Source organism: Drosophila innubila (assembly GCF_004354385.1).
Source record: "Drosophila innubila isolate TH190305 chromosome 2R unlocalized genomic scaffold, UK_Dinn_1.0 1_C_2R, whole genome shotgun sequence".
NCBI lineage: Eukaryota > Metazoa > Arthropoda > Insecta > Diptera > Drosophilidae > Drosophila > Drosophila innubila.
The window spans coordinates 4,808,344-4,824,144 of record NW_022995374.1 but is presented as its reverse complement, the minus strand read 5'-3'; the positions used below and the strand labels follow the sequence as shown (position 1 = coordinate 4,824,144).

The 15,801-nt window shown below is 38.8% G+C and overlaps 1 protein-coding gene across 1 annotated transcript in view; it reads left to right on the top strand.

Annotated features, from left to right (window-relative positions):
- LOC117785198 overlaps nucleotides 1–11,450 on the top strand; it is a 65,125-nt gene extending 53,675 nt beyond the window's left edge. The window contains 7 exon segments of the mRNA XM_034623111.1: nucleotides 5,661–5,870; nucleotides 6,695–6,828; nucleotides 6,990–7,085; nucleotides 8,277–8,471; nucleotides 8,533–9,783; nucleotides 9,847–10,577; nucleotides 10,689–11,450. Coding sequence (XP_034479002.1) covers nucleotides 5,661–5,870; nucleotides 6,695–6,828; nucleotides 6,990–7,085; nucleotides 8,277–8,471; nucleotides 8,533–9,783; nucleotides 9,847–10,577; nucleotides 10,689–11,247 — 3,176 coding nt within the window. The 3' untranslated portion in view covers nucleotides 11,248–11,450.
- The last annotated feature ends 4,351 nt before the right edge of the window (nucleotides 11,451–15,801 follow it).

Here is a 15,801-nt window from a genome sequence, read left to right as displayed (position 1 = left end):
ATATCAAAAGCAAGCATGCTAGACTGATTTTCAATTGAAAACCAACGCAGCGAGCTGGCAACACAATTTTCTCGCACACACACACACACACACATACACACACACACACACATACATACGTATGCTTGCCAGCGCCTTGGAGAGCGATCAGATTTAATGGCAATGCCTATTTGCAATCTGTCGCTTTGTTTAGTTGCACTCGAGTGCATTTTGGCCTGCAACTTGCCACAAAACGTTGTATTGGGCTCTCCTGATTAGCGACAATTTCGTCACTTGCAACTTGCAGCTTGCCACAGCAGCGACCTTGCAACTGCAACTGCATTCCCTTTGTGGCCTCGGCCAATTAGCCAAGTGTCTGCTTATTATTGTTGCTGATTTGTTGCTGCAGCTGCTGCTGTGGCTGTGGTTGCCACCACCAATACATCCTGCCCCATGTTGCTGTCTCCGTCTCCTGTGTTGCACTATATTTTATGGTTTGTTCAAGTTTGGTAACTGGCAATTGGATAATTTGCCAATATGTTTGTAATTGTTTTGAGATTAGTATACGCTGACTTCCGTAGCCTGATTACAGACTCATAATATGAGTATGAATTTATGCTGCCATTTGTAAACCACACACAGACACACACACACACAGAGAGACATACACACGTATTTGATTTATTGATTGTGCAACAATTCGAAATTAATACACACCAAAATGTTTTCTCGTGTTATCTTTTTGTTTCGCTTGCCAAAAACTAAAACAAATATCCAACTGAACCCAAAAATAAATAAATAATCAAAACACCACAACCAACAATAACAACAACAACAACAATGAGAAAGATCAGCGTTATGTTGCACCTTATGCGCCCGTCAGCAACATGTCCAGCTCGGCCTACATCAGCAGCGGCTTTGGCATTAACTACTACACGGCCAGCGCACTGCAGCAACAGCAGCAACAGCAGCAATTGGCGGCAGCAGCAACATCTAGCTATCAGCAACAGCAGCAACTGCAACTGCAACAAACATCGCCAGCACATCAGCAACAACAACAGCAGCAAATGTCCGGTAACTATTTGCAGAATGATCCGGGAATGCGACGTCGTCTGTTTGCCGGATTTCGACCATTGTCCGGATTTGGGCGCATGCGACAGCAACGTTCGTCGCAGCAGCAACATCGTTCCATATCATTGCCAGAAAGTAATTACGTGACATACAATCTACAACAACAACAGCAACAACAACAGCAACAACAACATCAGCAACAACCAGAACAACAGCAACAACCAGAACAACAACAACAACACCATCACTTTTACAACCATCACCATCACTATCCACACGATTATTTTGAAACAACAACACCTTCTGCTTGCAACCGCACGAAACGTGCAACACGTTCCGTCAACGATTTGTACGGCAACTATTCGTTTGATTCTGTTGCAAGCCATATTGCAACAGCAGCAATAACAGCAATAACAGCAACAACAACTCCAACTACCAATATTTCTACTACTACAACAACAATTACAACTTCATCATCAACAACAACAACTACAACTACAACAACAACAATCAACCGTTCTTTTTGGAATTGTACTGCATTTTATTCCAATTGGATGTTTTTATTGCTGTTTAGTGTCGCATCTCCTAAATGTTGTGTGTGTGTGTGTGCTTGTGTGTGTGTGTGTGTGTGGTTAAATGTATAGCTAACTTAAGTGCACCTCTGCTCTCTCTCTCCTACAAACCCAACACTACATTACTTTAATTTCAACTTAGACAAACTTGGCTTAAACAATGCCCCAACACGCCAATTAGTCTTAACCCAGTTTACACTTCAGGCAAGCGGCTCATTTCCGGCTCAGCACTAACAACGACAACAACATTGCAGCTACAACAATTATAAGCCAAGGCACATTGCCATAATTTGTATACATGGCCGAGTTGCAAGCAACTAAAGCAGCAACTTGCAACGGCTGTGCCGTGTAAATTGCGCGCCATTGTCATCTTTTGTACAAAAAAAAATAAAAAAATAAAAAAGAAGAAAAAATAAGAAAGAAAGATTTTATAAGACACACCAAAGATTTGATACCCTTGCAGAGTTCTTTATTTAGTTTTTAGCTGATCGCTCCTATGGCAGCTGTATGATATAATAGTGCAATTTCAGCTAAATATGTTCAAAATGTATAGGACAATTTCAAAGATCTAAAACAAAAATAAAATAAATAAATCCGATGTCTTACCAACTTCAAACTGTCACAACTTGATCAAAACTGAACCGATTTTTAAGCGGAATGTCATTTTGATCATGATTTGGCATTTTAATTCATTCTGCATTTAAATTTTATAAAATACTAAAAAAAATATTTTCCTCTAGATTCTATAAGATATTAGTTTAGATGCTAAGGGTCCCCCCTTTAAAATTTCGAAAATTCAAAATTTTCAATCTCAAGTTTTCACTTTTAATCAACTCTTTATATCGTAATTAGTATAAAACAACACTTTAATCTTGATTCTGAGACCTTCCATTTTTTTGTAAAAAATCATGTGAAATTGAACAAAAATTTTGACTTGTAAAGTGGCTAAATCCGCAGTCTGACCAACTTCAAACTGTCATAATTTTATCATAACGAACCGATTTTTAAGTGGAATGCCATTTTGGTCTTGATTTGGCCTCTTAATTCGTTCTGTATTAAAATTTTGTTAATTTAAAAAATTTTATTATTTTCGACCAAGATTCGATTTCGATCCTAAGGGTCCCCCCTTTGAAATTTTGAAAATTCAAAATTTTAAATCTCAAGTTTTAACTTTTAATCAACTCCTTATATCGTAATTAGTATAAAACAACACTTTAAACTTGATTCTGAGGTCTTTCATTTTTTTGTAAAAAATCATGAAGAATTGGATAAAAATTTGGACTTGTAAAGTGACTAACTCCGAAGTTTGACCAACTTCAAACCGTCATAACTTGATCAAAACTGAACCGATTTTCAAGTGGAATGTCATTTTGATCTTGATTTGGCCTCTAAATTCATTCTGCATTCAAATTTTATTAAATTCTTAAAAAAAAATATCCTCTAGATTTTACTAGATATTGATATCGATACATACATATATTTATTATAAAACGACGTCTTAACATTTTAAAATGCTTCATAATTGATTTGTTGAACCGTTAAGTACCGGTACTGATACCGGAACCGAAAGAAAATAACTGAACTAGACTCTTTTACCGAAATAGTTATTTCGGAACGTACTGAAACTGAAACCGTAACATATATTTGTTTCGGTTTAATTCCCTGATTGGTTGAGATATCTCAAAAAACAACAAAGTAGATTGGTCCAAAGAAAAAGATTCATTAGAATAGCTGCAAGTCAGGCGGATAGAAACCTGATTAAAAATATAGCTGTAATTTAAGGAGTTTAAAGATCTCGTGACAAAACTAAAGTGACCTCTGCAAGGGTATAAAAAGAGAGAGTGAATAAAAGAAGGTACACGCAAATATTGCACGCTTTCACAGTTGCCACGCCACAGCACAGTTGCACAGTTGCAAGTAACTCGCTGACTGTACACAAAATTGAAGTTCTGCTCGAGTTTGAGCCGAGTTCATTTATGCTTAATGTCTGCCGCATTTTTAATGGTATTCTCAATCTTTGGCGGACTTTACAGTGCCAAGTCCGAGCGGCAGAGCGAGAGGGAGAGTGGAAGCGAGAGCGAGAGCGAGAGAAAAGCTAACAAAGTTTTTTGTCTTTGCCTCCTGCTCACAATCTCTCACTTGCCCCCTCAACTCACTTCAGTTTGCTGCTGCCTGCAACATAATTATGCTAAAATTTGTTGTGGCACACAATTTTTTCCTTCTTTTTTTCCCTATCTGCTGCCCGTTGCTTTTTAGACTGGAACTGCGACTGGGATTTTCCGTTTATTTTTTTTTTCCATTTTACCATCGTTTTCCTTGTTGTTTTTGCTGTCTTCGTAGTTTGTTCGTTTGTACGTTTGTACGTTTGCATGTTTTCTTTTGGCCAGTTGCGGAGGCTGAGCAGGCTCTGTGCACTTATTTTTTTTGGCCGGATTATTTTCTTTGGTCTATTACATTTTGGCCCTAGGATAAAGTCGAGGCGAACTGCTTCTTTTATGCATGAACGCTGAACGTCTTAATGTTTAATACTTTTTGGTTTGTCTTCATTTAACTTAATTAGTTCTTAGTTTCGTTTGCATGCCTTCAGATCAATTCGACTCCAACTAAGCAGCATAACAGCAGTCCAACTAACGAAACTAAGCTTAAATAATCAATTGACTATATGTACTATATAAATATGTATACGTGTGTGTAGCAACAAATACAAAGACGGACATTGCACGGCCTTTTGGAGAGCCCCTGATGTTGACCAGAAATATGCCAAAGAGTCCTGAGCCCAGTCAAGATGAGTCCAAAGGAAACAAGCGACGCATCCGTTTGAATTGAATTGAAAGACTCTACCCAACAACAACAACAACAACCACAACAACAACAACAATTGCTGCTTAGTTGACAACAGTTACCACATTGAGTTCTTTATTTAATTTAATTAATTTATTCTCGATATTTTTTTGGTTGCCCTCTTAAAAGTAGCAGTAAAATTAAAATTAGCATTAAACATGAATGCGAAATGCAGCACAGTAATTATTATAAAATACTCAACTAATCTATCTATAACAATTATAAACATTAGTTAGTCTCAGTTCTAAATATGATTATTATAAATAATAATTAAGGTAGCCTGAATGTTCTTCGCTACAATCAAATGTATTTTAAAGTATTTTAGTACACGTATTCTATTCATTATGCACATCTCTCTGTACGTTTCTATCAATGTTGTAAATACCACACGAAAAAGTAATTAAAATATAATAAAAATAAACAAAATGTAATTCAATTTTGGATGTGAGTCAAGAGAATCGCTACAGAACACTTTCTATCAAATCAATTCTCAATTCTCTCTCTGTGTGAGGAATGTTTCCAATCTTTTGTCTACATTATCGCATCTACACTGAACTACACGCACATAGTTTATGCACGGGGCGTCTAAGATACATACACTTGAACAAAACACCTGACAAACATGAAAAAAAAAAAATAAAAGGAAAAACACCTTTGCTGTCTCTTGAAAAACGTGTGTTGAATGTTGCTCTGTTGCAAATACGTACTCGTATATAGTACTATAATCATACTCGTATCTTTCTATTCTAATTACAATATATTTTCCAAGTGCGCTGGACACTAAATGTTATAGTTTTTATCTTTTTTATAACTGTTTTCAGTTCTCTGGCTAAACAAAATGAAAACTTTAACTGTTTTTTCGGTTTCCGTTTTTATTTTCAATTTTTGTATTTTCCTTTTACATATTTTTCTTAGTGCTGTAGCTACTTACATAGATACGTACATTTAATACTGAAATCTGAACAAACGAAATTAAATTGCAAATTTTTTATCATACATTTTATTGCTTTTTTTCGTATACAAACCAAAAAAAAAAAAAAAAAAAAAAAAAAAAAAAATATGAAAACCAAACGAAACAAAACGAAACGAAACTCGTGATGCGTGTGTCTGTCGCGTTATTGTCCAACACCACAATAATAACACATAACCAACAACAACAATCACAACAACAACAACAACAACAATGAACGACAACAGCACCGCACTCACCGCGCCGACAAAAGTTGAACTTACGCATGAAATCGTTGAGCTTGGACTCACCCGAATCCTCGGAGCTGCACGGTCAGTTTAGGCGTCGCCAGCATCTGCCGGTGACTGGCGCCTCCACATCCAGCGGCTACTATCATGGCGGCTCTGGAGGCCATCTGGAGCACAGTACTCCGCCATCGAACAACAGCCGGCTGCACTGTAAGTAGCAAACCAGTTCCCGCTCACCCCCGTTCCCGTTCACACCGTCTACACCACCGAACCGGAGTTGCACCTTAATCTCCAATGAATTTAAACTAAATGATACTGATATTGAAGTAATTCCCATTCAATGGGTATCATTCTCAACTCAATCTTTCACCTTGAACTCTTTAACTCCCACTCTCTTTTCTCACTGTCTCGCTCGTTTTCTTCTGATTCTCAAACTTGACTCGAATGACTTTAAATGACCTAATCCAAAGTTAACACGAAGATGGAGCATAAGATACATAATATCATCCATCTTTTAGATACAAATGCTTAATCAATAGCTTAAACTTTTACAAGTAGTTAATTTTTGTTAAATATCTTTAGTATGTTTCGTTCTGTAGCTTTAGCTAAAAGTAGAAAAAATTAAATTAAATTTAAAATTTGAAAAAATATTGTTGAAAGTTTCACAATTTCACTTGACAGTCATACAACAAGAAAACTCATTTTCCAAGTAGTTTCAGAGAATAATATCAACTTAAGACTTCATTTGATTATCAGCCAACATCACAAGCTATTTTTGAAGCACAAAAACCAAAAAAAAAACGCCTCTATGAGTTTTTACATTTTCTGCTACTTTCTGTATCTGTATCTGTAATTGTAACTCTAACTGTATCTGTAACTATATCTTGTACTTTTCTATCATATATTCGTGCATTCAATTAATGGACAACAACCACATTGAGATTGTGCGTGTGTGTGCTTGTTGTGCATGTCCTTTAAGCCATCACAGTTGGCCATTAACGCTGCCCTATATTTCTCATCCGTATCCATTACAGCGCCTTCAAGTCCCTCGCATCCGGGCCGCAAGCTCCTCTATGCCACACGTGGCATGCGGGGAGGCAGCGTCGATTTACCCGACGACATGGAGAAGTCGCAGTCATCGGCCAGCACATCGCCTTGTTTATCTCCAGTAAGAAATGCCCAGGTATTCCCCCTGTTTGCCTTCCAACTCCCACACTCTCTCTCTCTCTCTGTCTCTTTTTGGTTTTCTTGTCTCTTTATTATTTCTTCCAATTTGTTCGTTTTGTTGTCCTGTTTTATGCCTGACTATAATGTGCTTCCAATTTCAAGAAATCACATCGTCTGCTGCCCACCAATCTCTATGTCATACTCTACAACTTTAAGGCCAGACACGCTGATGAGTTGGATCTGAAGGCTGGCTATAAGGTAAGCTATATATATTTTTCGATCTGCATTAATGAACAAAACCTTTCGAATATGGATAAATCATAAAGGTTTAGGCCACAAACTTAATTATGAAATTGAAAAGGAAGTGGAGTTCATATTGTAAACCGATTTCTAGAAGCTTTTTAAGAGGTTTACCTTCACACTTGCTTATAAGAATAGTTTTCAAAGATTGTCTTATCTATATAAATAAAACTGTTTGTCCTGACTGACTAACTGACTGATATTCGTGGAGCCCAAACAGTAAGGCCGAGGAGTATGAAAGTTGGGCACAACATAGCTAAGCAAATCTTATCGTGCAATAAGACGGCGTTTAGATTATAGTTAATAGCTTGAAATATGAAAAATAGTATGCAGAATGTTTATTTATATTACAAATATTTCGAGGTAAAATGTATAGAAATCATTGTCAAATTTGAATTTATTTATTTTATAAAATTTAACGAGACATTCCTAAATTGGCCCTAAGATATATATTTAGACGTCTTGATTTGGAAATGTTTTTTCTTTCGAGCCAATCACATAAATATAAATGTTTGGATATTTGTTAAATAAACGCTTAGTAGGGACAGCGTATTAATATTCTCCCCACATATTTTAGCATTGCAGTAAATAAATAAATAAATAAAACGCTTTGTTTAATCCGCTAAACTCTGCGTTTACCACAAACACAAACACACAAAGAAAGAGAATGAGACAGAAAACAAACAGCACGGTCTACACAAAAGGAGAAAGAGAGAGAAGTATAGCATATGGATATACGCTATATTTATACAACAATATATTCAATATGGGCAAAAACAATCCTAGAAATAACTGGTTCATTTATAATGTACACATTGCATTTTTATTATGTACACACAGAAAATGGAAAATAGGAAGCAGTAGAGAGAAGAGCAGCGAAAGAGAGGGGAAATAAGAGTGGAAAGGAAAAGTAAAATAATATAGTAGTTAGGGGAATTGTGTGTACACATTGTGATTGCCAATGCCGTTCCGATTGCGATTTGTGATTTGCGATTTGTGAATTGAGATTGCGTATACGCCTCCATGGCCGTGAGCAAAATGTGGCGAGGCGATTTGCATGTGCATTAGCCGTAACCAGGCATTGTCCTTGGCCGGATGAGGAGCTTGGCTAATGGCTGTTGCTTAACCACTTTCTGACACACTGCACAGGTGACAGTTATCGATACCTCGGATCCGGATTGGTGGAAGGGCAAAGTGCTGGGACGCGTTGGCTTCTTTCCATCCAAATACTGTGTGCGTCTCAATGCCAACGAGAAGCCGCTCCAGGTGACGCACAATCTGCAGGTGTCCGATGGCGAGCGTGGCGAGAACATGACGCTGCTCCGAGATCAGATTGTCATCCAGGTAGGTGGCTCCATCTACTCAATCCATTGTGCTCAATTCAATACTTGCACTCTTCTGTCAGACTGGGGATGAGGTGAATGGCATGGTGATGGTACGCTCGGCGGACAATCGTCAGGGCTACTGTCCCATCAAGTATCTGCAGGAGGTGTGACAGCCAGAAGAGGAAGAGCCGCCAGCCAAGTCATCCATGCAGACGTCGCGTGACAAGACCAAGCGTAGAATTCGAATCGTAGTAGCCGACAACAACAACAGCTCCCCATCCGCACCAGCACCAGCTTCAGCACCTGCATCCACATCCACATCCGCATCCACATCCGTATCCGCATCCGCATCCATGCATCATTCACAGGCATCGCCGAGTCGTGAAACAAAGCGACTCAACATCGAGTATGGCGATGCAGATGGCGGCCTCATTTGGGACAAGGACAAGGATGTTCTAATACTCTCCGGGCGCAATAAGAACGACAAGAACTGGGAGAACTGGGAGCGCATACGCGAGCAGAAGCTGGAGAAGATGAAGAACATCTGCTTCGAGAGCTATCGCCAGTCGAAGCGGGACAAGCTGCTGCTGGCCAAGCCGCGAATAAAGCAGCTCGACTCCACCTGGTATACGGACAACATCTACTCGAATCGCTCCGACGATCTGGACGAGGATTACGTGCCCGATTGCCTCAAGTACGGCAGCTACAGCCATCGCATTCTGCGCGACATTCGCGAGCAGGACGAGAAGTATGCGGAGGATGCGCTGCCCATGCGGGAGCGACGCGGCGAGGGCGAAGGCTCGCCCGGCTATGGACTGCAGCGCTCGAAGAGCTGCAAGGAGTTCCAGTATCCCAAATCGCAGAGCTGCTGCTTCGAGGGCAATGTGTACGAGGCGGGTGGAGGCACTGCCTCTGGCACTGGCACTGGAGCAGCAGCAACTGCTGCCACCACCTCCATACTGAAGAATCGTGCCGGAGTGCCCAAGTCGTACTCGTTCAGCGCCTCCACGAAGACCATGCCCTTCGATATCATTGACTACGAGCTGCCACCCGCCTCGAATACGCGTCGGGAGAAGCGGGAGGCGTACAGGAGGAGCATGAACATGCTCTACAGCAACAGTCTGGATGAGCGCACGCTGGCGCACACTTGCTGTGCCCGGGAGCAGTGCACCAGTGCCAAGTGCCTGCTGGACGACATCTATGCCGGCTCCAGGAGGCGGCTGGATGCGTATGGCGCTGCCGCCGCCGCCGCTGCCAGCGCTGGCAGCAACAGGAATCTGAATCGGAATCTGCGCTCGCCCGCCGATTGGCTGTTTGAGGAGCGCGCGGAGGCAGATCATCGTGTCGGCATGGGATTGGGCATGGGCATGGGCTTGGGTGTTGGCCGTAGTCAGCGCCTGGCCCCGCCTCCGCCGCCCATTCCTGCCCAGGCAGCCACGGTGATCTGCTGCTGTGCGACGGATGACTATTGCTGCCATCGCCAGCCACAGCACCGTGTGACGCGACCGACCAGGTCCAGCAGATCCCACTGTCCGGGTCATCATCCGGCTGCCGAGGAGGAGGAGCACATGCATTGCCGCTACGACACCGATCTGGAGCACTTTATACGCGCCGAACGGGAGCGGCTGCTGCTGCAGGATAAATTCCTCGACGAGGACGAGCGCTATCTGGCCCAGGGTCACAGCATGGCCAGTCCGGGACGACGCTATGCCCAACACTATCAGCAGCGTCCCACGCGCAGCAAATCTCTGCTGGAAGTGCCGCCTCCCAGTCTCTTTGACGACGACAGCTGCTCCGATACGACGGAAATCGATCTGGAGGACTTCAACATCGATCTGGAAAAGTACTGGGAGCAGCTGGACAAACCGCCCAGTCCCATCAACATGGACATGCGACGCAACATGCACAGCAACCTGAAGGTCAAGAATGTCAACGTGCGCTGCTATAACAATGGTCAACCCATCGACATGCATGATCGCGAGCACGAGCGGCTCATGATCAAGAAATCGCTGCTGGAGGGCATGCCTTCACCGCCGCAGTTGGACTCCAATGGCAGCTGTAACAATGCGGCGGGCTATGCTTTTTTTGAGCATGCCGCTGGTCCGCTGCATCACCAGCAACATCAGCAGCAACATCAGCAACATCAGCAACATGCACACCAGCAACACCTTCAACAGCAGCAGCTCCACCAGCACCAGCAGCGACATCTTGGTGGCACGGCGCCAATGCTGCCAAGCGCCTACGCTCATGGCTATGGGCATAAGGTATATCCGTCGGCAGATACTCTACCCTCGTATCAGTACAACAACTTTTATCCGGAGCACTCGACGCTGGGCAGCGTGCTCACCCAACAGCCGACGGCGGGCATACATCACGCCTCCGCCGGCGGTCATTCCGCCTTGAGTCTGATCAACAACATCTTCTCCATCTACAAGCCCAACAAATACTCGCCCGAGAACTGTCAACTGAACTACGAGAGCAAACCGGAGCCGTGCAAAAAGATGAATGTGCCGAGCACCCGACGACCCCTCGGCGCCGTCTCCAGCAACACGAGTCATGGCCACGAGTACCTGCACTCGTCGATGAAGCGACCCTTGATGGTCAGTGGCGATCAGCCGCACTTTAAGATCATACCCGAGAAGACTGGCTTGAAGATATCGCCACTGTTGGCCTATGATGAGTATGGAGGCGGTGACAAGTCACACCACAGACTGAGCAGCACCGCAAGACCTTTGATGCTTCCGCACTGATGGTGCTGGACCTTTCCTTGGTATGGTAATGGTAATTATTGTTAGTTATTGTTATGTCCACAGCAAGCAATCCAAAAGACTCGCTCGCTTTGAGTGTTAACCCAAGACGCACAACTTGGCCCAGTGGCTCAACTAATGTTGTAGTGGCATCTATACTTTCTTTCTTCCTCCTCTATCCTCTCTACATCCTTCCTCAACAGTGATGTCAACTATTTTTCAGAAAAATTGGACAAAACGGCAAAAGAAAATAGTGAAAAAAAGGCTGGAAAAATAAAAAAATTGGACAGCAAATAGGTCAACATTTTTTAAAATTAAATTTAACAGTTTGAGCAATCCTCGAACAAGACCGAACCGCTTTCTAAAAAAGATTCAGTTCGGAAAAAAAAATAATTACATTAATATTATGGTTTTCTAATATTTTTTCTAATATTACGCAATTATTTGAGACTTCAGATTAAATAAGTCATATTTAAATCTTCCAATAAATTTAAAAAATTATCAAAATTTGATTTCTTAAAAAAAAAATATTTTATTAGTTCAAAATGTAGAGAAAAATGTACAACAATAAAAATATTTTTTTGTATGAAATGGAACCAAGCTTCGAACCCAAACCTTGGGTTCAGAGGGCTTAAAAACCGATTTCTAAAAAAGATTCGGTTCGGAAAAAAAAATAATTACATTAATATTATGGTTTTCTAATATTACGCAATTATTTGAGACTTCAGATTTAAACAAGTCATATTTAAATCTTCAAATAAATTTAAAATATCATCAAAATTTGATTTCTTAAAAAACAAATATTTTATTAGTTCAAAATGTAGAGCAAAATGTACAACAATAAAAATTTTTTTTTGTATGAAATAGAACCAAACCTTGGGTTCAGGGTGTTTATAAACCAATTCGCGAACCGAACCGATGTCCTGCTCTATGGTTCGAGTCGCCGAACCGAACCTTTTACAACATTTTGGAGGTTTGCAGCCTTGTTTTCAATATTCTCCCATTTTTTTAAGTGAATATTTGAGTATTGAGAAACTATTTTCTTTTCAATGTCGTTTTTGATCTGAAAATTTTCCAAAACTGGCAGAATAGAATCTTTATTGCATCGACGAACACGATCTAAAAAAAAGGCTAGATTTTCTGATCCGAAAAAAGGCCAAATTGGCATCACTGTTCCTCAACTCCCCATCTTCCAATCTCCTCTTGTCGTCGTCGTCGTCGTCGGAAATGCTTTTGGTTTAGGTTGAAGCATCAGTTCATCGTTTTGTCTGACACAAATCCACAGAAAGCCACCACCACCACCAACAACAACAACAACAACAACAACAACCACAAAAACTAGAACAAGAAAACACCATCACCAACAACAACAACTGCGCCATACCATTGGAAAAATAAAGATGAAGAAGAGAGTATTAGGAATACCGAATGAATCTAGAAGTAGAATGCAAAGTAGCTGAAAGATTAAGAAAGAGCATATCCAGCTCGGCTTTAAACACACATACAACAAACCCACATATACACCCACAAACTCACAAACACACACACTCATACAATCACAAGAAATGTGCTTTTAATCCGCTTGAGAAATCGCCGCATATAGTTGATAAATATATAGTTTAAATATACTATATACATATATATATATACCACTAATTTTTCGAGCAACTTTTAAGCAATCGGCAGGCGTACTATATATAAATATATATATATATATATATATAGTCCTATTATATATATATATAGAGAGATAGTTAATAAGTCATTCATATCCGTGTTTCACATTGTATTTAGAAGAATCGTACCGAATCGAACAGAACACAACAGTATATGGAACGCATTGTATACCCTGTAAAATCTTGAACCCTGTAGCAGCTAAGCGAATTTTTATTAATACTAAACTATGATTAATGATTTGAGACAAACATCGTTTTTATTGCCACGAAATTTTTTCTATTTTTTATACCAAACAAACTTTGAAGCGAAACAAAAAAAAATATATATATAAAACTAAAACTTAATCGAAGCAAATTTCGATATGGAACGTTTAAAAGGCTTGACTCAATTTGTTGCAGCTTCTAGTCTTATGTATCTGAAAGAAAAGAACAACCACTAGATTTGTATGTATATAAGATGAAAATACTATGAATACTCGTAATTATGATTGTACTTTTATGATGTATGCGTATCCACTGGCCTTATTTATTAAAACAAAAGAAATGAAATGAAACAAGCTAAAAACAACATAAACAAATGAGCTGAACTCTTACTTATACATATGTATACACACACACACACACACAGAAACACACACATACTTGCACTTAATATGTGAATTTATTTGCGTTAAACTTTTGAGCGCACTTGAGAATAAATATTTAAGGCTTTGCGTTAATTTTGTTAATTGTTTTTTGGCGTCCAATTTTACATGAGCATAAGTATTATTAACTAGACGCTAGCGAGTAAAGAGTAGCGAATAAAATGTAACGAGTAACGAGTAACGAATAACGAGTAACGAGCATCGTAATCGTATTTGTAGTCCGTAAGAAAAAGCAAACCAAACAGTTTTAGCACGTAACTGTGCAATCAATTTTGAATTTGAATTTATTTTTAATGACTTTTGAAGCAAAATAAAAAGAAATACAAGAATGATAAAAAAAAAAACTAGAAACATTTTATTAGACAACGTTTTCTATCCACATTGTTGTTGAACTACAGACAAACCCAGATTGTATGACGTGTATTATTAAACTAAGTGTAACCCTATGGCCTATTATTCAATAAGTAATCCAATTTTCTACACAAACAACAAGTACAGACAAACCAAAAAAAAAAACAAAATAGAGAGATTAATGCACCAAAACATTGAACACATCGAGCACACATTTAATGATACGATCTATATAGATGATATTTAGATTAAATATTACATGAATTAGATATTTAAGCGAGGATGAAAGTCAAGTGTAAAATGAATGAAGTCGATGGACATGAAAACGCCCAAATCTTATGAGTATGTAATTAAATGAAGTATATACAAATATATATATTGTATATATATAATACACAAATCTCAAAAAAAAATAAAAAGAAAATAAAAGAAAACAAAACCAGAACGTTTGCTCTGTCACAGGAGAAACGCAAAAATGCTGAAGTTGGCAATTAAGTAAATTAGTAATTAACAAACAATGCGAAACTTATACTAAGCTGGTAATGATAACAGTTCCACTTCTTGGAATGGTCAAAGGATGCGGAAAACATTGACCGTAATGAACTGTCAGCTCTTACCTTATGCTTCATTTTGTTTAGTGTGTAAAATTGTTATACTATAGTTACGATTACGATTACGATTGAGATTGAGAATCGCATAATATTGTATTTGTCTGTTATTGCTTAACTTGAATTGCATAAATATATATATAGAGTAATCGGTGTTCGGTGTAGGTACGCGGGCAAAGACTCCTTAAATGCAGACATAGAACGATTGTAGGAAAAACAAATATACATTTAAAATACGATACGATACACATGGCATATAATATAGTTAAGCGAACCCGACAAAAAGATATCAACGCAACTTACATATATCAACAAATAAAACTAATACTAATAAAACAACTGCAAACAGTATAAACAAATTAAGCGCAACTAGAGCAACCGCAGCGTAAATAAACTTAGAATAAAAGCAAAAGAAATGACAAACTTAACTCATTTAGCACTACATGCAATTTAAATGTGAAATTTAATACCCTTCATCCTGCTCCTCTGTCCACCCTCATCATGTTCCTTTCCTGCTAACCTCTGACCAAAATCTTAATTTAAATGAAATAAAAAACAAAAATGATGTTGAAATTCGATGTGAAAATATGAACTGACTTTTCATTTCTGATGGCAATTTTCAGCTGGGTATTATTCGACAATATATATTAAAATATGATCAAAATGTGCAAGTCTCCAAAATCTCAAAATTCCTTTAGTATAGTTAAGATAATTCAATTTGACGTCATCTTTCAGTTCAACTCTAAAGTGGGAAATATTCATACATATATGTAATTTTATAAAATGAAATATGAAAAACACTCGCTTTTAAAACAGGGAATATAAGATTTACTGTGCGCAGAAAAGTAGACTACACTTTTTTACAAAATAGCCGCTTTCTAAACGGAATAGAAGATTTACTATGCGCAGAAAAGTAAACTACAATTTTTTAAAAATAATGTCAGCCGCAAAGTATGCTACATAAATTAATCGTAAAGTTATTGGGATGAATCTGTAGTACAGATTCTGTACGAAATGTACAGAAAAATAATAAGTAAGAGAAAAATCTCAGCTCCTTTACTTTTGATTAAATGGTAACTAGTGTTAGCCTTGTTACTAATATTGACTGGGAAACAAATAAATATGATTTTAAAGTAGATTCCCAAAATTCATTTCGAGTTCAAATCGTTTAACAATTCATGTAAAGCCTTGAAAATGCCAGTAGATCAAAGATAATCCAGCCAGATATTAAATAAACTCGCTCAATTAAATAAACTTGTACAGATTTTGTTTTTATTAAGATCTAAATTTATATCACATTAAATTTTACATTAACAAAGATAC